General features: G+C 43.5%; 1 protein-coding gene across 3 annotated transcripts in view; it reads right to left on the minus strand.

The window, feature by feature from the left end:
- The window catches only part of SPOCK1 (SPARC (osteonectin), cwcv and kazal like domains proteoglycan 1), a 480,430-nt gene extending 460,127 nt beyond the window's left edge, over positions 1 to 20,303 (minus strand). For 2 of the 3 annotated variants that reach the window (XM_048860608.2, XM_048860611.2), the window contains exons 1-2: positions 20,155 to 20,303; positions 19,592 to 19,759 (exon numbers count right to left, since the gene is read on the minus strand). In XM_048860608.2, the coding sequence (XP_048716565.1) occupies positions 19,592 to 19,759 (168 nt within the window). In that variant the 5' untranslated portion in view covers positions 20,155 to 20,303. Of the gene's footprint in view, positions 1 to 19,591; positions 19,760 to 20,154 lie in introns of those variants that run through there. The other variant, XM_048860609.2, reaches the window with a different exon arrangement.
- Between the last annotated feature and the right edge of the window lie 2,973 nt (positions 20,304 to 23,276).

Here is a 23,276-nt window from a genome sequence, read left to right on the forward strand (position 1 = left end):
AAGGAAATACAGCTCACAATATATCATCAAAATTTATAGTTCAGCATATAGAGCAGGAATAGATGCCATGGAAGATTACTTCACTGGATATTACTGATACTGTCCAAAACATACTATGTGTGTTTAGAAGAAGCAGCAATGCCATCCATCCAATCACAATTTTGGCAGAAATATTTTTATATCTGTATCCGTAGAGTCATAGTTTGATGGACTAACAAAATACCCAGTTCACTGTGACTGGAAGGTAAATACAGGTCATCTCATCTCAACAACAGTTTCTCTCTCCTAAAAAAAATAATGAAATACTCCAATGTTGACTGTACTGGACAGGCTGTAATAATCTATCCAACCTCATGGGGATAGAAAAACAACTAACATTTGTTAGATTAGAGGATGAAGAGTAATTTTGGAACAGTTTTCTCTCTCCTAAGCCCCTCCAAAATAATTTAAATATATTTTAACTTTTGGCTTTGGAGCAGGGACCCTTACAACTAATCAATTAGCTTTTGCATCTCAGATCTCATCAACCTGAACATTACCTCAGACAAATCTTAGTGATTGTGCCCCTCAGGCCTACAACTCCTTTCTAAAGAGATCACATGGACCAAAAGAAACCACTTTGTTTTGCCCTCTGGCTTTCTATGTGTAACAAGTGTCATGGTGAAAGGCTGACAAAATCCTCTATTGGGTTTTCTAACTGTGAGGAGCTAAAGCATGATGCTAATGTTAGAACGGAAAAGCATGATCAAAATATATTCACATACTCCGACGTGGTGGCACACCATTTATCAGAACATGAAAAAAATAAAGAGAATCGTCTCCCTCGGCACTACTGAAGAAGTGAGAACACAGAAGGAAAAAGCCTTTTCCAGCTGTCTCATTTATAGGACAGCAGAATTTACATGAGCTCTACTTTGAGAGCTTAAGTGTGACCTCAGTAGTGCACAGGCCTTGTGCTGGTCACCCCGTAGGGCACTTTTAATTCACCTTCCCTCCCCACACCAGGATATTCAGTAGACAGAAGTAAATTCCTTTCCAAAAGAATCAGCAGCAGCACAGGACCAGTTAGGGGATGCAGAGCTTTAAACCAAGCTCTTACCATCTGTTTCTCCTCTAATTATGAATGCAACAGATATTCCCAATTACATCAGCAGAAAAAAAGTTATAAGTGATTAAAACACGTGTTCTTTCTACAATGCCTCTGCAATGTTTTTTCCTCAAATTAAGATCAATACCACCCACCACGCAACCTGCAAATCACACATCGGGAAGACCTCACTGGGGTAGCTGTTCCCAGCTCCTCACCTGGCAGGGAGTCAGTGGTGTGCTTAGGGCCCTGAGCAGGCTGTCTGAGCATGGACAGATGGTCTTCCCATTGTGCTGCAGTATAAGTGCTGAGTGGTAGAGCTTCTAGAACCCAGAGGGACGTGAAAGCTGTCCATCAAGGCCTCTGTAGTTCTGACTTATTTGCACTCCTGCAGCCTAGGTCAGGGAGTTGCAGAGCTTGATTAACCATACAGCCCACCACCCTGGTGGCTAGCCAGCAGTGAGTCAGCATGGGTTCATACGGAACCCATTGCCTTTCTTTTTTCCTATCCTAAGCAATATGCAGACAGCTCTCTCCAGTGTAACAGGCATTTTCCAAGCAGAACAAGGTTTTCCCCATCCACTTTACCCATGTGCTGCCTCGGTGAGTCCTTCCACAGCTCATTATGCCATTGCTTATTCTGCATAATTCCCTCCATATGCTTAGATCCAACCACCTCTTGCAGTTAGAAAGGAATTCCTTCCACTGGGTTTTCCCACCTACATTTGGCTCTACAAAGGTACATTTTTATCTCAAACAGGTTTTTCCTTTCTTTGGGGCTACTGAGTTATTGCACACTTATTTACTCGTGACAAAGCTAGTGGGTTTTGGTATTTCTTTGCTTGCTCGTATTTGTAGTCCTTGCAGATAAAGAATGCGTAAGAGAGGCAAATTCAGCCAATGATCCCAATTTCAGCATTCACATTCTTGGGGGAACCAAAGCATACAAGCGCTGATGGTCTAAAGCCTCACCCTTTACAGAAGACTGTGGGACACCAAATAAAGAACCAAATTAACCAGGTGGGACCTTTGCTAGGGCATGGACATTCAGTCCCTCAGTGGAACATACCAACTGTACCAGCCCTGGATGATCAATGCAGCTGGTCCTGCAATGGTTCAGACCAGTTTTGGCAAGGATTTCCTGCCGGGGCTAGGTTTCAATTCAGGCTTGTTCTATTACTTACAAAAGCAGTGACCAATAGGAGCTTACCACGTCCATCTTTTTTACACTTTCCTCTCTGTAATACTGACACAATTACTCATCCTTGATTATATAGGGGCACATCCACCACTGATCCATGCACTGAATTTCTCCATTGATTTCAATGGGGAGTTCTGGGTTTATAAAAATACAAATAAAAATCAATAGCAGGAAATGATCCATGGTGATGAGTGTTTTTTAATGTTGTTGTAGTAAAAAAAAATTTTTGCAGGAGAGATGACTTCAGGATTGGAAGCCTCACTATATTTTAGAATGGCACTAAAATATCTCACCTTCCTTTTATATGACTGCATCTCACAGTTCAAAAATAGCCTGTTTGTGCCTATTAAAGTTTCTTCCACATTTTCTGTATCTTAAGTCTCCTTTTCCTCCTACAAAGCTTTACATACAGTAACTATATTTAACAGAATCTAGGGGATGCTTGCTCACCATATTTAACCATCGGTGCTTTTAACAATTGTATGCGCCACTTAATTTCAGGGTCACAGATTTCTTAAAACATTATACATGAAATGTTGCTAAACCAAACATAATTTTAAAATTAGTTTACCAAGGCACAGTGCATGTTTAGAAACAGACACACAGATTCACAGCAGAAAAAAAAAAACACCAAAAATTATTCTGTGCTACATAATAATCGTGATTTCAGTCTAGCCCATCTATTGTAACAATAAAGGAATAAATAATTCTGTTATGTAGGTGAGACACAGAGTAGGTCAGATGTGACATTTGCCCTCATCAACGAGGAGATTGATCAGCTTTGTAGCCAGGAGGGAGTTATTGGATGTCTCCTCATGAGTAAAGAAATATGTCATATTAGAGCTCCTCATGTGGCGGCACCTATGCACAATTGATTGTGCCGTGGTTTGCCTGTTATCTCATTTTCTCCAATTTATAATTACATTCTCAAGTTTAAAATATTTCCTTTCAGCAGCCGCTTCTGTTTTGTAGGCTGTTATCCACATTATATCCAAATATAATGTGAGATTTCTGGTTGTGTTTAATGAATGTCGTTGGTCATGGAAGCATGATCATGTATTTGAAGAGACACAGTAGCTGATCACCAGTACAGATTTTGATTTGAGTGGTGGGTTACTAAAAAGACAGCCTTCTCCTCTTTATCTGTCTCAGGCAAATTAAGATCACTAGATTTTAAACTTACCATCAGTACATAGTTTCAACAGACGGAATTAAATATAAAAGTTAAAATAAATCAATACACATGGAATCTGTCGTGGATGGTATCTCAGCTGTAGCAATACTTTCCCCTGGGAAACACCTACTCCCATATCAATATGCCATCATGAGGATTGTGTGTATATGTGGTATAAAGACATATCCGCACAATGTCAAACTAGATCAGCTGCTAGGTTTAACCTAGATACTATGGACAAAAATCATCCCTGACACCAGGGATGATTTTCAACAAGTAAATTCTGTTGTCAGATACTCATGCATCCAAGGAAAGCATTTGGACCTAACCCTTTAAATTTAATTTTTCTTGATTCTAGCAGAGAATGTGGTTTAGCAGATAGATCTGGCACTCAGGAGCCCTGAGCGCTACTCCTGGCTCTGCCACTGGTTTGAAGGTTGACTTTGGGTAAATCATTCTAATACCCCGTGCCTCAGTATCCCCATCTGTAAAATGGGGATAATGATACTAGCCTCCTTTGTAAAGGCCTTGGAGGTCTACTGAGGAAAAGCAATATATAAAAGCTAGGTATTAGTATATGATGCATACAATGAACCTAATCCAATGATTCAGTACTGGACAGCTCCTTAGGTGGAAAAGGCAAAATCCTGTCACTAACCTCATCCAAGGCTGCAGAAAGGCTACTACACATCAGAATGGCCATAGTTATGCAGCGCAGGGTGCGGCTGGCAAGTGGAGAAGCCGAGTATCCCCTTTGTGAGCCAAGGAGTTTGACTCCGTGAATCTTACTCCATGGCAGCGTATGGGGGAGGTGATGTTGTGGGTACACACCTGGTATGTAGGGCAGGTATGGCAAAGGTATTGCTAGTGGGGCTACAACCTGTATGGACCCATTGGCCACTCCTATAGTGTGCAGGTGCTCTAAGGCCTGCCTGTAGGATGGCTGCTGAATAGTTCCAATAGGCTCATATTATGTTTTATACCGCCACCACCTAGATTTTATATGGCACTTTTAATCAGGAAACCTCAAAATGCTTTACAAGGGAGGTCAGTATCATCATTTCCATTTTACAGATGGAAAAACTGTACAAACACATATTAATACAGCCCCTGCTCCGAAGTGCTTACAGAGTTATATATTCAAAAGTGCCTAAGTCATTTTCAGCAGGGACTTGGGCACTAGGGACTTAAGTCTGCTTCGAAGTCAACAGGACTTACCCATTTCGTAACATTTTACCTATACAGTAAATAGACATAACAGAATGAGGTTGGGAGAAAGGAATTATTGTTCTCATTTCACAGATGGGGAACTGAGGCACAGAGATGCTAAGTGATTTGTCCCAGGCCACCCAGGATGTCCCTGGTAGAACCAGAAGCCAAACATAGGAAGTCCAGCCCAGTATCTTAAACACAAGACCACAAGCCAACTTCTTCCTATCACTTGTAAATTTAATAATCACTGATAGGTATGTCTCCCGATGCATCACTCATCAATAAAAATGGCTGATGTGCCTATTGTCATGTACTGTCTTGTCTTAATTGGTCAAAGACGACCCTATTTGTGCTTACCAACTAGATTTTAATGATCCATGAAAACAATTCTGTAAAGTTAATCATTTTTGTGGTCTTTATTTAGTAGAATTAAACTAAAAGGTCTTTCACATAGGATCACCGCTGATCTTTTTCCCCAGCTGAAGAACGTTAACTGGTAATAAGATCATACATCCATCTGCTATCAACTAGCTTCCCACTCTCTGCTGGACTGGTCACCAATTTAAGAATTAGGAGAGTAGGGTTCTATTACCAGCATTGCCGATTTTGGGCAAGTGACTTAGCATAAAATGTTCAAAAGGGCCTAAGGCTCATTAAAAATCAATTCCCACTGATTTTTAATGGGACTTAAGTTCCTAAATTACTAAGCACTTAACTCTCTATGCCTCTATTTCTCATCAGTAAAATGGAGATAATTCACTGGGATTTTCAAGGGAGTCATGTGCTCAAATCCCATTGACTTTAAAAGCCCAAGTCATAATGCTTAATCACCTCATAGTGCTGTAAGGCCTATGGAGGAAAGCAGTATACAAATGCTAAATGTGATTAATAATCCTCCAAAATTTCATTTAGTTTACAGAAGTGGAAAAGCTTTTTCTCCCCACAGGGCTCACCTTTTGTTAGTTAGCAAACAAATATCAAGTCATCCTCAAACATTTTAACAGTACCCATTCCACAAATACGCTGTACTAGATCTGATTTTTAAGTTGTTTAGGGATAAGGTGGCTCAGAAAACTCAAAAACTTGAAGCTTTATTTTACTTGTCATGAACAGTGAAACTCAACTCCCCTGATCGTAATCAATCCCATGAGCTGATTTTCATGCACTCGGACCATGCTGTAGAGTTAAAGCTTCAGATATTTCAAGGACCAAAACCTCTCTTAATTGACATCAAAATAAGAAAGACACACATTCACTAAATGCAAGCGGTCTTTAAAATCAAAACTAAATATTCGGCCTCACCTATTTGTCAGTGCCCTTTGCAAATCACATCACACTTGTTGGAAGCATTTATTCAGACTTGGTCCTTTTTTGCAGCCTTTGGATGAAATTCAAATCACTGCTTAAAGCCCAAGTGAATGGCTTTGCATGAAGTAACAATGTAGGTGTGGAGGGAGATGCCCAAGTCTCTTCTCAAAATGAAACTCAGGCACCTTTTTTGGAAAAAGTGTAACCCTGTAAGCTCTTTGGGTGCAGCAACGACATTATGATGTGTTTGTACAGTGCCTTGCACAAATCCACAATCTCAGTTGGAGTCTCTGTGTCCTACCATAGTAGAAATACAGCATACTCCAAATTATCTGAATAGCATGGGGGGGGGGGAAGACTGATTTCATTCGGATAATTGATAGGGCAGGAACCATTCAGCAGCAGGGTGGCATACTCCATAGCCAGGGGCCCCTCCTCGCAGTCCTGACAGGGGTCTCGGCTCTGCCTCCCTCACTCCCATGACAGCAGGGCTGCAGAGGGCTCCCTGCTCTGCTGCAGGGCCAGCAACACTCCATCCTGCAGGCGCAAGGTGCAGGGCAGAGACCGCCCCCCAGTCAGGACTCTTTGCCCTGCCAGGACTGCAGCCTTCCCTGCACCTTGTGCCTGCAGGGATTGGAGGTCAGCGGCCCTACAGCAGCACAGGGAGCCTTCTGCAGCTCCGCTGTCATGGCCCTGCTCATTCACTCAGTGAGGTTGTAGAAGGCTCCCTGCACTGTCCCAGGAGCCATTCCTCAGCGGCAAGGTGACAACTGCAGGAGCCAGGAGCTTCTCCTCACAATCCTGGGGAGGGGCATCTGCTCTATTATCCAAAACTCCTCATTTTCCAAACCCTTCCCTTATCCTGCAACAGGAAATCTGGAGACCTAGGGAAATACAAAATTCTTTAAGACTTTTCCTCAAGTTTAGCTAAAACTCTGAAAACAATATTCTGAAGTCCCGATTATCCAAATGTTCTTATCTTTACAAAGTAACCTCTTTTCTCCATGTTATGATTACTACTCACACCCAGACCAAGTGTTTGCATAGCACATTCCATAAGCTTAGGAAAACTTCACTGAAATCAAAGAGACTAAAGCCTTAACATATTGGATCTTGGCACATATAAGAGCAGTATATGAACAACAGCATTCTTTCATAAGTGTTTAAAATACACCAGACTGGGAGAAATAGCCATACGTCTGCTACAGTTCAGTTACAGAAACACTGCTGTGTGGTTTAACTATATAGGGACCACTTATCTGAATCTGTTATAAATAGGCTTGGAAGGATTAGATTTTTATTGGTAAAGGTCAATAAAAGCTGATTTCACCATGCACACACAAACTGACAAAACCATTATTGATAATAATCAAATTTGCTGCTTGAGAACTTATTAGAGTTCGATTTAAGGCAATTTACGTTAATATTTTGACATATGATGTTGACAAAGTTTTAATGTTTTTGAATCTCAGTGTCTTGCCATAAATAATTGTTTGACACCCCCAACACTTTGATCCTCCCATAATTTTGCACAACTGTGAAAAATTTAAATCAATATTAAAAAAATGCTTAACACATTTATTTGTGCTACTGAGAAAATTTAAATAGATAAAAATTAAAAAATGCTTAAAATAAACCAATATTATCCATCACAATTATAACAAAAAATAAAAATTAAATTCTGCCAAGCCTAGCTGTAATGGATTGAGGAGAGTTCATATTGAAATAATGTGGACAGATAGCTAGATGGATGATTACATGGTGTGGTACAGTCGAAAGGTTTTAATGCCATGAGTCTGGGATGACTGCAATCTTCAGAAGATGTGATAAGCCAGTCATTCTAAGTGAGAGGATGAAAATATAAAGAGAGGAAGAAATTGCGGCCAATGGATTTTAGGAACTTCTGAATGTGATCTAAAATAGCTCTTCTGTGCATAATAATGTGGAGATGTTATGGTGCTACTGCTCATGTTAGAAACAAACGTTACATCAACTGAAAGGGACATTCACAATCTCCATGGGATAAAACACTCATTTCTAGTCCTGATGGTTCACAAGATACTGGATGCTAAATGTTGTTGGTCCATGAGTATTTCCTGTGCTGGATCTCGGACCAGTGTAAATGGAGAGAAAATCCACATTTGGGGAAAGAAGGAATCACTTTCCCACTGTTTATCACATGGACATTGCCACAGATATGTAGCATGTAAATAATGCAGCAGGTTTTGTTTTAAAGGAGATAATTGTTTCCATTCTGTTTAAACAGTTTAAATGCAGAACCAACTCCTGCCCTCTGCTGCAGTTATGCAAACGAGTAAAGATGACCTTCATGGTCTCTACACAACAGACAGGACAGGTTCCTTACTGAATAATCTGGGAACTGCTAGGGACAGGGACATGCCAGAGCACTGTGGACAGCGGCGCATGGTTTGCAGGGTAGGGGTATCAGCAGCTCTCCCAACTGACTAGCCCATATGCAGTGTTCTGCAGCTATAAACTAGGCAGAGGTTATAGATGCTGGCCTATAACAAATCAGCAGCTGTGTGCACTTGACCGATCTGCATTTCCCATTAGCCATTCCAAGAGAATCCTGCCCTGACTGGCAAACAGCAGCACCATAGGTTTCAGAGTAACAGCCGTGTTAGTCTGTATTCGCAAAAAGAAAAGGAGTACTTGTGGCACCTTAGAGGCTAACCAATTTATTTGAGCATAAGCTTTCGTGAGCTACAGCTCACTTCATCGGATGCACCATAGCTTCCCTTCTCATTGCTAACCAGAATTTGGCCCTAAGGCAGGATAAGTTTGAAGGGTCTCTCTTGGAAACCAGATTTAACCCTGGCCCTAACGCACTGGCCTTACTGAAACAAATTTCCTATCAGTCCTGGAAAGGGGACTTTGTGAAGTGGATTTATAATACAAAGTTCATTAAGAAGTGAGCGAAGATTGCAGAATTAATTTAAGTCCACGTGCACCTATTTCAGGAGAATGATTTTCTGTTCCCCTGGATTACAAACCAAGCTGTATTGGTGACAGGCAATGACTAATCTACTGAGGCACAACAGCCTCCCTGCCAAAGCCTCTGTTTAGTAACTTAGCAATTAGTTTAGCCATAAACTACATTTTGAAACAATTTCCCCTTGAAAGTCACAGACTAGGTATCTGGATCAAATGAGCCATTCCATTTTTAGCTGCCACAACAAACCCACTGATGAGATGACCGAGGAAGTGCTATCTATATTCCCCAGTCAAAACCACTTTGTTAAAATCGAGTTAAGGCTCAGATACAGCAGTAATTTAGGGGAAAAGTACATTGCAAGGAAGTTGAAGTTATAAATAAAAAACAAGCACTATAAATGGAGAAACTTTTAAGGGTGCCATGTGACTGGAAGAGACTTCAAGGGCTAAGTCTTGTGTAAATCAGCGTAGCTCTGTGGAAGTCAATAGAGGCGTGTCAGTTTATCCAGATATTATGCGTCTTACAAAGTAGGAGTAAAGATGGGAAGACTGAGGATGGTCTCACTAGAGAGGGCAAAAAAATTAAGGTCACTTTTGGTGCCTTAAGTGTGAGTTTCCACATTTTCAAATCTTTCACGTTTAACCTTAACTCTTCTTCTCCAGTGAAGCCATCCTCAGTCTTCCCACCTTTACTCCTAGTTTGTACAATGCATAATTTCTAGATAAACTGGCTCCCCACGGACTCCCATGGAGCTATTCTGATTTACACTGGGTGAAGATCTAGCCATTCAGGTCACTTTCAGTCATGTGGCACCCTTTAAAAGTCCACCACAGTCTGGTACACTATTCAGATTTTCTTAATACACCAGTGACTAGCTTTCATCTTTCCTTGGCTCAGATTTGACCCTATTCACTAAGGATGAAATCCTGCCCTCAGAATCAAGGTGAGTTTTTTGCTCTTGACTTCAATGAGGCCAAGATTTCACCCTAGATCTTTCAAAGTTTCAAGCAGAAGCAATTTTTAAAGATGAGACGTGTTCAAGAATTCTTAAACAGAATTTGCAAACCATGAACACCACAATCCTCCTCCCCAGAGTCCTGCATCTTACAACTGATTTGTCCAAATCACCTCAAATTCACAACAAACACTTGTTATTTGTTCACATGCAAAAAGGAGAAATGGAAATGACCTTTTAAAGAAGATTTTAGAGGAGATGGGTGGATCACAGCCAGGCAAGTTTCATCCTTAATACTCTATTATTTGATAATGCTGTACAGCTCTGGTAGCCTGTTTAGCATTACAAACATAGGTCACTCAGAAGGAAGACAAATGCTGGTATATTTAACACCTTCAACTGTTTGTACATTCTAAGGAGACTATTCCAGAAATAATTACCACAATTTCCTCCACGAATAATCAAAAGCAAGAAAACAACATGGAGGCATCTGTGTTGATATATTTAAGCACACCTGAACTAATAAGGCTGATTCTCCTTTACCTTAAGTCAGGTGTAACCCCACTGACATCATAAGTATAAACCTAATATGAGAAAGACTCAAATCACACATTATGAGCAGAGAATCACAAACCCTTCTATACAGCCATGTCATTACATAACAGAATGTGGCCTAATATGCCTACTTTTAAACCCACTGTGCCTTATACCTGCTCTAATGAGTAGGTTGGGACAAATTTTGCTCTCAGCTATACTGGTTCTATTGTTCCTAGGATTTCACTAATATTGCAGACAATGGAATTAGCTCACATTTATTTTTATTTGAGGAAAGCTGGGGTTTGATTAATATAAAAATAATGCATACCCTAACTACAGAGGTTTGGGTTTGATTTGCCTGACCTTCTCCATTCATGAAGGATCTCTCATTATTTGCCATGTGCAGGTATTTGAGCTTCCCGATTCTCTCTTCATTTCTCAACCTACCATTCATCAAAAAACAGAAGATTTCTCTTTTGTCCCTCCAAATGAACAGCATGTCCTCTACATCACTATATTTCCTATAGCTCCACTGCAATGCTCAAATGTACAATCTATATCCAGAAACATATTATAACTTTCTCACCTTTAAGGAATCTGACGCAGATACAGTTTTAAATCTGTAATAAAATGATACTTATGGGGGAAAAAAGTCCTATAAAATGTAATGTGGACAAAACCAATAGTCCTTTAGTCGTTACTCTAAAACCCTATAGAATTTAATAGACATTTTTAAACCTATAGAATTCTACGGGCCTTTCCCATAAGGGAGGAAGCCATCAAGCTTCAAATCACTGTTTTATATTTCCATATAATATGAAATTAAAGCTAACGCTTTCCTTTTCTAATTATTAGACCTATTTAGCACTAGAATCTCGGGTCACTCATAAGCAAGCTATGTGTGTCAGTTAATTATACACATTGGACTCTACCTTCTGAGTTAATTATTCCAGAGTTAAATGCCTCTATTTTTCTCCTTGTCCACAACAAAAGGAAAATGGCCTGATGGAAAACGGCATTAGAAGTAGTGATATTCAGAAAGCATATTTTCCTCTTTAAAAACAGATTAAGAATTAATTTAGTCAGATCAGGGCCCTAGTCTTTTGCTGCTGTTATTTAAGCTTTGGCACACAGCTCTGGTCACTGTCTGCACCTCAGTTCTGCTTTGCAACAACCTATGTATTCCAGTATTGTTCCTCTGTTGAATAGACATTGCCATGCATGCCAGACTGTGCTGACATGTCTGGTAAATGTACACAGCCCAATTCAGCCATGATGTAAGCAGGTGCAGGTCTGCTGGAGTCTATACACACAAACATAGGCTAAAATAAAAATTCATCCTCAATTAATTCCCAAGGCAAACTCGGAATTCAAGTGTTCTGATGTGAAAGGCTAGGGTCTTTCTGAGTCCCATGACAAAACCTAGCCAGTTGCTGATTTGATACCTCTCTGCTATATAGCACAATTATGGACCAGGCTGTATCCCCTATATCTGTGCCTGTCGGCCTCTCCACAAAACAATGTGGAGGGGTCCAGCAGCCTCCACAGCAGTATCCCCACCACCCTATGAATCCCGTACAGGTTGTCAGGGCTCCTAGCTGGAAGGAGGAGTGGAAAGTGAGAGAGTCAAGGGGAGAAGGTGGGTGGAGGGAGGGGGAGCAATGTGCCATCCCTGCGGAAATTAGATCAGAAAGGACACTATAGCCTGGGACTGTATTATTTTTTCTATGAAGCCCTATGTGCTTTTGCAGTCAGGGGGAATCCCTCGCAACATGGCTCCAAGTGAGCTGCACTACCAGGCAGCATCCCCCACCCCGGCAATCAGGCAGCAGAAGGCACAGGCCTACAGGGGGACAAAAGATCTCTGGGGATTACTATTGCTATTTACTTGTATTACTGAGATCAAAGCCCCGTTGTGAGGAGTGCTGTACAAACACAAAGTGGGAGAGCAGTCCAAATGATTCAGAGTTTAAATCTAAATAGAGAAGATGGACAAGGCAGGTAGGAGGATAAGAGGGGCAAAGTGGTTTTACCAAGGTCACACAGCAGGCCAGAATTTGGGAATAAAGCTCAGATCTTCTGACTCTCAGTCCAGTGCTCAGTTCACTAGATCACACTTCCCTGCCACGTATGAGGGTGGGTCCCCTAGGCAATTCCACAGGTCAAGCAGGATGATGTACAGGAACCTCCATGAATGAATTCTTGCAAAGAGTCCCTCCCTCACATTTCACCACTATAATTTTTTTCTGGGATGGAATAATGGGGGCCATTAGTATCACAAGCGTCTCAGGAAAGCAATATATTTAAACTAACCGTAACTATTCACAGTGCTCATGTGCGCTAAGTTTGAGGAACTGGTCATTATAAACATGCAGAGGACACCACTTCATGCCCTATTTATTATGCATATACACTGTGTTATACTGAGTATATCATCCTCAAGCAGCTCTACACTTAGAGAGGTTTGCATTCTCTCTCACCATAAAACTCCATAAGACAGAAAATTCAGAGAATACTTAGATAGGGCTCAGAAGTTGGTCTGACATTCTGCCATGCACAAGCATGTGTTAAAGGAGGAGTTCAAGCCAAGATTTTTAGCTTTCTTTCTGAAATGCCTTATTATTGGATCCTTTATATTCAATTAACTTTTTCAAATTTTTGCAGTTTAATATACAACTAGTTGAACCTATTACATTGTTATATATAAGTATTAATATAATGTAGCAGACATGACTTCTAGCTGGAAGTAATAGAATTAGTTCAGCCATATAATTTTGATTAATGACAGACCTAACATTAAAAGAAGACTCACGCTATGCCTTATGTGCCAGACCTCCACAAACACCTGGAGCTGTGGCAGACGGGCTTATTATTCACAATAATGCATATGGTTATTCACATCACAGGCTCATAAGAACTCAATTCACTGCGCTTTGGCCTCAGTCACCTACTCAGGCACAAAGATCCATCTACACAGATTTGATTACAGAATTGAGGCCTTACACTGTATTTTGGAAAAATCAAAGGGCCTAATTCAACCTGCAGATACCCATTGCCAGCTTGCTTTAAAACAATGGAGTGGGAGCCATCAGCACATACTTGGAGGAAAAAAATATTTCTGTGACACAAAAATATGGGCCTTTTTTGTTAATTTGTTTTTTCTTGATTTCAGCTGGGTCAAACTCTTTTCAGCAGTAACTGCAGGCACAACTGATGTTATTTAGGCATCTATTTACACTGTAGATTGTACAATATTGCAATGATATAATAGGTATTTATGCATCTAAACAACATTAATTGCAACTGCAAGTAATGCATTTAAAAATTTCACCTTCTAAGTGCAAATAAAAAAACCCCAGCAAATCAGAAATAACTTCACTCCTGTCTTCCTAAACTACTAAGGGCCAAATTTAGACCTAACGCAATTTCAATGACTGGAGTTACACCAGAGCAGGAACTGGGCCCCTATGTTAAGAAGCTTGTTGACAACATGCACATCAGACTGACCTCTACCCAGCCACAGCAAATCTGTCATGTCTGGAATGCTGTTGTTTCACTGTGAATCATCAAAACCTACTCCATCCATACCGCAACCCTCTTAAGCCATCAGAGTGCCCGTCTCTGGAAGCACCAAAGCAATTAGCTGTTGTACCGTTTATAAACGGAGAACCCTACAATGACTATGAAAAAGGTGAGGAAAAATATACACTGTGAAGTTAGTGCAAAAGAAATTATTCGCAGTTTAGAAAACCAATCCAGAAAGTCAACCCAATCAGCACAGTATCCAAGTACTGTGGGAGGTAATTTAAATAACATGTTTAAAATTACCTTCAACTATATTTCATATTTTTCAACAACAGGACATGAAACTATTTATTTTTTTAAAAAAAGTTAATTTTAACTGAATGCTTTAAGTCTTTTAATGGTGTTGAAAGGTCATCAGTTCATGCTATTAAAAATTTAGTCAGCCCTTAAAAGCAATACCCCCCACACCAACCTGATCATGCAGACTTCTCTGAGGTGCACTTCACTGCTCTGTTCTCATAGAAGAGTAATGACTACTGGGCCATCATATGCAACCACCCTGCTGTCTTTGCCCAAAAGAAAAACGGATTGTACTAAAAAGACAATCAATAGCGATCTTCCCAGAGCAGACCATATTGGACCATTGCTTGATACAGCAAAAGAACCAATTCATTTTGCAAAATATTGCCAGAAATGAAAGAAGCTTGATTTAAAATGTCAGGTTTAATTATACGTCAATTTCAAAAACTACATTAATGTAAGATTACAACTGATATTTATACATGCAGAAAAGTACAACGAAGTGTTCAAAGTTCACATTTCTATAGCAATCATATCTTGGCTTTCTTGTGCCTGTGTAGTATTCTCAGTTGCCCTAATTGTGCAAACATTTATGTGGATGAGTAATCTTATCCCTGAAGTTAATTGGATGACGCAAAGTAGTAATAACGATTGCCCCAGTCTGGCTCCCATTGAGGTCAGTGGCACAAACTCAGGCTTTCTGCCCAAAAGCGTTGGCAGGATAAGGCCCTACAGTATTAACTTTAATTCCTTCATGTAAAATGCTGGCCCCATGTGCAAAGCCTAAGTAAAATACTTTGTCCAGAGATGCTGTATGTCAGTGGTCACCAACCCGTAGATCGCGATTGACTGGTCGATTGTGGAGCCTCCGACAGTCGATCGCAGTCTCTGGCCGGCTCCCTGCCTGCCCTGGCCCCACGCCGCTCCCGGAAGTGGCCGGCACATTCCTGCATGTGTGGGGCGGTAAAGGGGTCTCAGCACACTGCTCCTGCCAGTAGGCACCGCCCCCGCAGCTTCCATTGGCTGGGAATGGGAAACTGCAGCCAATGGGAGTGACAGAGGCGGTGCTTGAAGGGAGGCGCAGCACGCAGAGACCCCCTTCCCCCCACCCCAGGGACCACAGAGACGTGCTGGAAGCTTTTGGTAGCGGTGTGGGGCCGGAGTAGGCAGGGAACCTGCCTTAGCCCCGCCACCCGTCCGAGTCAAGCGCCGCCCAGCAGGAGTCCACACCCCTCCTTCACCCCAACCCCCTGCCCCAGCCATGAGCCCCCTCCAAGAGCCTGCATCCCATATACCCTTCTGCACCCCAATACCCTGCCCCAACCTGGCATCCCCTTCTGCTCCCAAACTCCCTCCCAGAGCTTGAACCCCTCACCCCTCCCGCACCCCAGCCCCCTGCCCCAGCCCACTAAAAGTGAGTGAGGGTGGCGGACAGCAAGCAACGGAGGAAGAGGGGATGGAGTGAGCGGGGTGGGGCCTCAGGGAAGGGGCAGGTAGATCCTGGGTTGCACTTAAATTCAAAAAAAGTGATCTTATGCTTAAAAAGGTTGGAGACCACTGCTTTATGTGGTAGCGGTTGGGAGTAAAAGACCTTTCCCCTGGTGGTGCACACAGCACCTGCATAGTCCCTGTGCAGTTGGTTGCTGCTACACACTTAGAGGATGTCTACATTGGGACCCTCAGGAAAGTTAAGGCAAATCAGCTAAAACCATGAAGTCAATGCACATAATTTAAAGCATATTAAACTCCCAGGTGGAAGCTCTAATTCAGGGGTAAAGTGGTCTTAGTTCATTGTAACTTAATCCTCACTATGAGCTTTCTACACAAAAGGTTCATCAGTTGATCTGTGGGGAACATGGCCTTAAAACTGTAGGTAGTGTGGAACCACACTAGTTTTGCTCTGATTAAGCAGATTCTCTCATGGAGGATTTGGCCCTGAATAAATACATAAAGCACGTGGCATACAGTTGTTGCAAAAGCCATAACTTTGAATTTCCTGACTTCTGTGTGCTTAAAATCTCATACAACATTCATGGAGTATATTTTTAGTGAAATAAAGCTAACAGGAGCACAACTCCACACTACCATGAGAACGCACGTAGACTTTTATTATTTCAAAAATCAGTAAAACATGCGTGCAACCCCACTAGAAGAGTATGAGTCTTTGTCTCTTCCCCCCAACCCCCCAGTAAGTCACTTCAGCAGCATCAAGTTGATCATAGAATCCTAGAAGCGTAGGACTGGAAGGAACCTTGATAGGTCATCTAGTCCAGTCCAACCTCAGTGCAGGGGACTAAGTATTATGTGTAGACCATCCCTGACAGGTGTTTGTATAATGTATTCTTAAAAACCTTCAATGACGTAGATTCCACAACCTCCCTAGGTAATTTATTCCAATGCTTAACTACCCTTACCATTAGGAAGTTTTTCCTAATGTCTAATCTAAATCTCCCTTGCCGCAATTTAAGCCCCTTACTTCTTGTCCTGTCCTGGGTGGCTAAGGAGAACGATTTATCACCCTCCTCTTTATAGAACAACATTTTACGTACTTAAAGGCTGTTATGTACCCCTCAGTTTTCTCTTCTCCAGACTAAGCAAACCCTTTTCCCCTGCCCCCCCCCCAATCTTTCCTCACAGGTCACGTTTTCTAGACCATTAATCATTTTTGTTGCTCTTCTCTGGACTTCCTCTAATTTGTTCACATCTTTCCTGAAGTGTGGTGGCCAGAACTGGACCCATTATTACAGCTGAGACCTTGTCAATGCTGAGTAGAGTGGAAGAATTATTTCTTGTGTCTTGCTTACAATACGCTTGGTAGTACATTCCAGATGTTAGCTCTTTGGGGGTTTTTTTGTTTCAAAGGTATTACAGTGTTGACCCATATTTAGTTTATGATGCACGACAACAGTTTCCTGCAGTATGCCTTTCTAGGCAGTCATTTCCCATTTTGTGTTTATTCAATTGATTAGTCTTTCTTAAGTGGAGTACTTTGCATTTGTCCTTACTGAATTTCATCCTATTTAATTGAGATCATTTCTCCAGTTTGTCAAGATCATTTTGAATTTTAATTCTGTCCTCCAAAGCACGTGCAAGCTTGGTATCTTCTGCAAACATAAGTGTACTCACTGTGCCATTACTGGAATGATTTACCGTTATGTGTGCATTCACCATTGTTGATTATACACATGTGAAATCTGAACTGGCTAAAAAGAAGTAATTTAAGCAGAAGGATATTTGAGCAATCCCTTCAAAAAGTCCCTTTGCTTATGTTTAGGTATAGAGGTGCGCAAAAGTTTTCCATACATTTTTTTTCCTTCTAGAAAATAGCTTTGGCAATGAAAAGGAAAAAATTTGTAAGAAAATTCTCTTTCTTCAAAAATTTTGAATGCTTTTTCGTCAAACAAAAAAAATCAAAATATATTTTGTTTTTTGACAACTGAAAAATTGAACTTTAAAGCTTTTGGTTGTCAAAACCAAAATTTTGGTTTTGACACAACCCCACCCCCCAAAATTGTTTTTTTCAAAGAAAAATGTTGATGACTATGAAAAAAGGTTATCTTCACTGAAATTTTTCACGGGGGAAAAAAAAAGATCATTTCCCAGACAACTCCATTTGGAAAATTAAAAAAAAACAAAAAAACAACAACCCAGGTGATTAAACTTTCTTCAAACCTTTCAGCTGGAAGAAGAATGATACGTTTCAGTTTAAGGGTAATTTTTGGAAGGGCTCAGAATGAAAGCAAAGGGGCTCAACTGTTGGAAGATGTTGGGAGACCCTTATTAAAATTCTGCCCCCAAATCAAAGGGAGAGTTGGACTGGTTGATTTGCCTTTAATAGTTTTCACCCTCTCTCTAAATATTGCTAAATCATCATACGGAGATGATGCAGAAATTATTGGGTTAAACCTCATAGCCTCTGTTATGAAGGAAGCCAGACTAGATGATCACAAGGGTCCCTCCTAACTGAATATCTGTGACTTCATAATATGTATATATTTGTAGGAACCATTTGTTCAAATAGTAGCTACTGCATATGTACAACTTTTCCTAAGTTTCATCAACAGAGAACAACTTCAGACTCAACAGACGGACCTTGTAACAGGAGGTCATGGACCTATTTCCTGACATTAATTTCTACCAATTTTAAGGCAATACTCTAGCATACTGAGCTCCTTATGATAGTAAGAGCCTAAGCAATCATTTGTAACTCCATGAAAGAAGTCTAAAGTTTAAATGTAAAAGAGAGATAGCAAGGTTTCTCATGAAGGGAGAAAACAAAAAGGCAATCTGCATACCCAAGACAAAAGGACAGCAACCTACAACCACAATTAAGATTTAATCTATAAAAACCAGACAATTAGGTGCAATTTTAATTATTGCACCTTGCCCCACTCTGTGCAAGGCCTAACACAATGTCAAGGATGCAAAGCATAACATTTTAAGTTTTTAATATATAGTGCCAGTCCTTTTTTACAATGTTCTTTCAACATAACAGCCAGCTGGCTATGCTCCCTTCTTTCGTTGCCCATTTATAGAATCACACTGCAGACATTTGCAATAAGGAATATTTAACAACATTGCTAATAGTCAGCATTAGTAGTTATGTGCCCTCTATTCAGTCTTGAATAGACTCAAGCAGGTCTCTCAATATCTACCTCAAATGTTAGCTTATAAGACCAAAAGGAGCACAGGGAAACATGTTTCACCTCCTATCGCATTGCCTCGCTGTACCCCTCTGCCTAGAAACTATGGGAATTCAAGACTTGCTCCTTTCTGCAGCATAATACACTGAAACAAACAGTGCAAAGTAGCTGTATTCCGTTGCACAGATACATGCTATAAGGTCAAGTTATTTCATGCTGCTTTTTGTTACAGGAAAATGTTCTCTCAGAAAATTGCTGCCTTAACCCAATCATTTCCATGAGCTGAACTGATAATAAAATCGCCAGCTTTATTTTCCTACCACCTATGCAGGAGAAAAGGTTTCATGGTTTATCACCTTGTCCGTGGAATCAATACATTTTTCAATACATTTCATCATTTCATTTCACAGTTACTGATCTCTTAATCAGCAGGCAGAGAAACTTCTCAAAGTTACTCCCCGACAGAATATTCAAGATCCCACTCTTTTATGTTGGCTGACATCTAGCTCAAAATGCTATTGATCATTTGGGTACGACTAGCCCATGGCTTTTGCTTTTAAAACATCTTTCTCTGGACAACACTAAAGCTCAACCGGTGGCATCAACAACACCTTCCCCCCCCCCCCCCCACCACTAAAAGACAGGAGAAATACACTGACAAACAGGTGCCTTGGTAAAGAAAGAAGTACTTACATCCCTGAATTTGTTCCAGTATTTATCTTTCTGATATTGCGAAACGGTGCTCAGCCACTTGTCGTTGTCCAAGAAATTGCCATTGTTGTGGTGACTGGGGAGGATGTCTGGATGCCTGCCTTCCACTTGCAGAAAACACCAAGCAACAATTACCACTATCCTAGTCATCTGCAAAGAGAGGAGCAGCAGAGCGAGCAGAGCTGAGCGGCAGCCAGGTTCGGGGGACGAGATGGGGGGAGTCTGCTTCCGCCACAGCAGCGCTGCCTGGGGAAGCCTTCGCGCGGGATGGATGGGGAGGTGGCTGGGAGAGCCGGCAGCCTGCTCCCCCAACAAACCCCCGCGGGTTGCGGGCATCACCCCTGGCCCCGAAACCAAGCTGCAAGCCGCCCAGCCTGGCAGGGGCGGACAGGCGTTGCCCGGGGGCAGGGGAGTAAGTTGCCTTTCCTTGCAGCCCCACAACTTCTGGGTGCAGAAGCCCCAGAGGACCCCCCAGCCCAGCCCGGGGGCAGGAGCCCGCCCGCGAGCAGACGGCGGGGGGCAGCGCGAAGTTTGCAGGCACTTACCTTGGGGCCAGCCGGGGCGCTCGGCGCGGGGCGTGCAGCCGCTGCCGCTGCTCGGTCCCTGCCTGTGGGGCGGAGACGCGGCGAGCCCCGAGACGGCTTCGCCCCGCCGCTTTGTGCGCCTGTCTGGAGGTGGGCGCTGCGCTGCCCGCGGGCGGCCGGCCGGCCGAGCGGCGAGATCTGGCGCCACCTGCCGGCCGAGCGCGGGCCAGGCCGCTGCAGCGGGGGGGCGGGGCGGGTCCTTTGGGTGCCTCAGCTTCACCCCCGCTCTGCAGGGCGGGTGCGGGGCCGCCACGCCCGCTTTGTCAGCGGCCAATCCGCTCTGCTGCCAGCCCCACACGCCTGGGCACCCCCTGCCCCACGTGTCATGGTGACCAACATTTTAACAAGGGGCTCCCCCAAAGTCGTCCCCCCACCTTGGCTTGCAGCACAGCCAGGGCAGCAGGGCAAGCAGGGAGCGAGCACCCAAGGGTGGGTTCCCTTTGCACTCAGGCAGGAGGCAGAAATGTGGGCAGACAAGTTATAGCCACTTCCCTGGGTGGGCGTTTTCAGACCTTGCTCCTTGGAAAAAATCCACGGCGCCTACTGATTGCGTAGGACAGCGCTGTCAGGTCTCGGGTGGCCGGATGGAGGAAGGGGCCGAGGGGGCCTTTCAGAACTTCTAGGACCTTTTGGGGTATCCTGTGCAGGATTTTTTATTTATTTATTTATTTTTATGAAACGTGACATTTGCTAGAGTCTGATGCCTCCCAAAGCCATAAAATTGCTCCTCAGAAAAACCTTCATGAGACCCAGGCCGGATAAAACTGATCTCTGGCAGGCTGGATTGGCAGTGTGCAGGGAGAAGGTGACTTCAGCAGAGGCATGGAAATCCTCCCGACCTTCCCTTAGTGGCAGAGTTTTGGCAAGGGACTCCCCCGCCCCCCATGCTCCTTCCCACTAAGAAACTCCTGCCTGGCATCCCAACATCAAAGAGGGGAGAAGAGATCCTAATTGGAAAACTCGCACCCTCAAAAAGGGAAAAGAGACACCATCCGTATATCCCAGGAGAGCAAAGAGACTTGAGGGGGGATAAGTCCTGGCCAGTGAGTTTAGGTGAGAGGAGACCTCCTCACTCGAGGGGAAGAAAGTAACTACTGCCCTCATCCTGAAGAGATTCCACTTGCAGGCTGAGATGGAAGATAAGATTCCCATACCCGGAAGGGTTGGGAAAAGACACTCTTCATCTACTTAGTGAAAGAGATCGCTGCCTGGAGTCCCGGGATGAGTAGAGAAGAAACCTTTACATGGGTCCTCACCCCTGAACAGGGGAGCAGGGATGCTGATCAGAGGCCCTGTCTCCCAAGAGGGAAAAAAATCACTGCCCACATACCCCAGGAGAAAGGAGATTGGGGGTAGTCTGGAGACCCTGTTCTCTTAGTAGTGTGGAGGTGAAAAGGTCCCCAAGCCCCCATCGCTGAATGGTGGTGGAGTGGAGAGAGGAATCAGTCCTAATTGGAGAGTCATTGTGAACTTCCTTGCCCACACCAAAAAAGAGAGCCCATCACCCACATCCCTCAGGCTCGAGGAGAGGAGAACTCATTCCCCATTAATTAATATGATGTCCCCGAGCAACAGCCTTTTCTTTCACTGACCATCCATCCTGAATCCAGCTGTGAGCCCTGTTCCTTGTGACTGTTCCCGAGGTTTTGCTTCACACAGTGCATTGTGATTGCCTTCCCCCCTTCCCTGGGCTACTGTTTGACTGAGGGCTTGGCTACACTTGCGAGTTACAGCGCATTAAAGGAGCCCCAGGTGCACTAGCTCACTACCCGTCCACACTAGCAAGGCACGTAAAGTGCTCTGACTCCGCAGCTAGAGCGCTGCTGGTACTCCACCCCAGCGAATGGAATAACGTTTTGTGTGCCCCTGCTGGAGCGCCACGGTGCCAGTGTGGACGCCCTGGTCTGTTAGTACGCTCTGATCGGCCTCCTGACATGTCCCACAATGGCTGTTCTAGCCACTCTGGTCATCACTTTGAACTCTACTGCCCTGCCCTCAGGTGACCAACCGTCAGATCCGCCCTTTGAATTCTCTGGGAATTTTGAAAATCCCCTTCCTCTTTGCTCAGCAATTGCTGGAGTGCTCTCAGTGAATCTTTCCAGGTGACCATGCCTCCACATGCCAGGCGATCCCCTGTATGGAGCCATGGTGAGGTGCTGGACCTCATCAGTGTTTGGGGGGAAGAAGCTGTCCAGTCCCAGCTGCGCTCCAGCCATAGGAATTATGATACCTTTGGGCAGATATCAAGGGACATGATGGAAAGGGGCCATGACCGGGACGCACTGCAGTGCAAGATTAAAGTGAAGGAGATGCGGAATGCCTACTGCAAAGCCCGCAAGGCAAACAACTGCTCCGGTGCTGCCCCCGCGACCTGCTGTTTCTACAAAGACCTGGACGCGATACTTGGGACCGACCTCACCTCCAATCTGAGTACCACCATGGACACTTCAGAGCCCAGTTCAACAAGGCAAGACGAGGAGGAGAAGAAGGAACAAAGCGGGAGCGAGGGTGCTGAGTTGGAGGAAGACACCCCAGAATCCCTAGATGCATGCAGCCAGAAGCTGTTCTTAAGCCAGGAGGAAGGTAGCCAGTCACTGCGGCCGGTGCTTGGGGAAGGACATCACCAGAGGAGGTTCCCAGTCAGCAGCTTTTATTTTGGGAAGGAAGTTATTCGGTGCAGGCTCTTGGGGCGAGGAGGCTTAGGGCTGCATGCATGCCTAGATGCGGAATAGGGCGTTGATGTGCTCTCTCGCATCGTGGTAATTGGCCTCAGTGATCTCTTCAAAGGTCTCATCCTGAACTTGGGCAATGCGCTTGCGCAGGTTTCTCATGAGAGCCACTGTGTTCCTTGTCCCAGTAAAGGTAACTTGTCCACGCCACTGAGCCGTGAGGGGTGGGGGGACCATTGCTTCACACAGGCAAGCTGCATGTGGGCCAGGGCGGAATCCACATTGCAGTAGAAGACCCTCCCTTGCTTCCCAGGTCACCCTCGGGAGCAAGATATCTTCCAGGATGAACTCCTTTGGAAAATGTGGGGACTGTGTTCAGTACAGCGGCCCCCTGCAGCTGTTGGCTCTCCCCAA

Source organism: Caretta caretta, chromosome 8, assembly GCF_965140235.1.
Source record: "Caretta caretta isolate rCarCar2 chromosome 8, rCarCar1.hap1, whole genome shotgun sequence".
NCBI classification, from domain to species: domain Eukaryota; kingdom Metazoa; phylum Chordata; order Testudines; family Cheloniidae; genus Caretta; species Caretta caretta.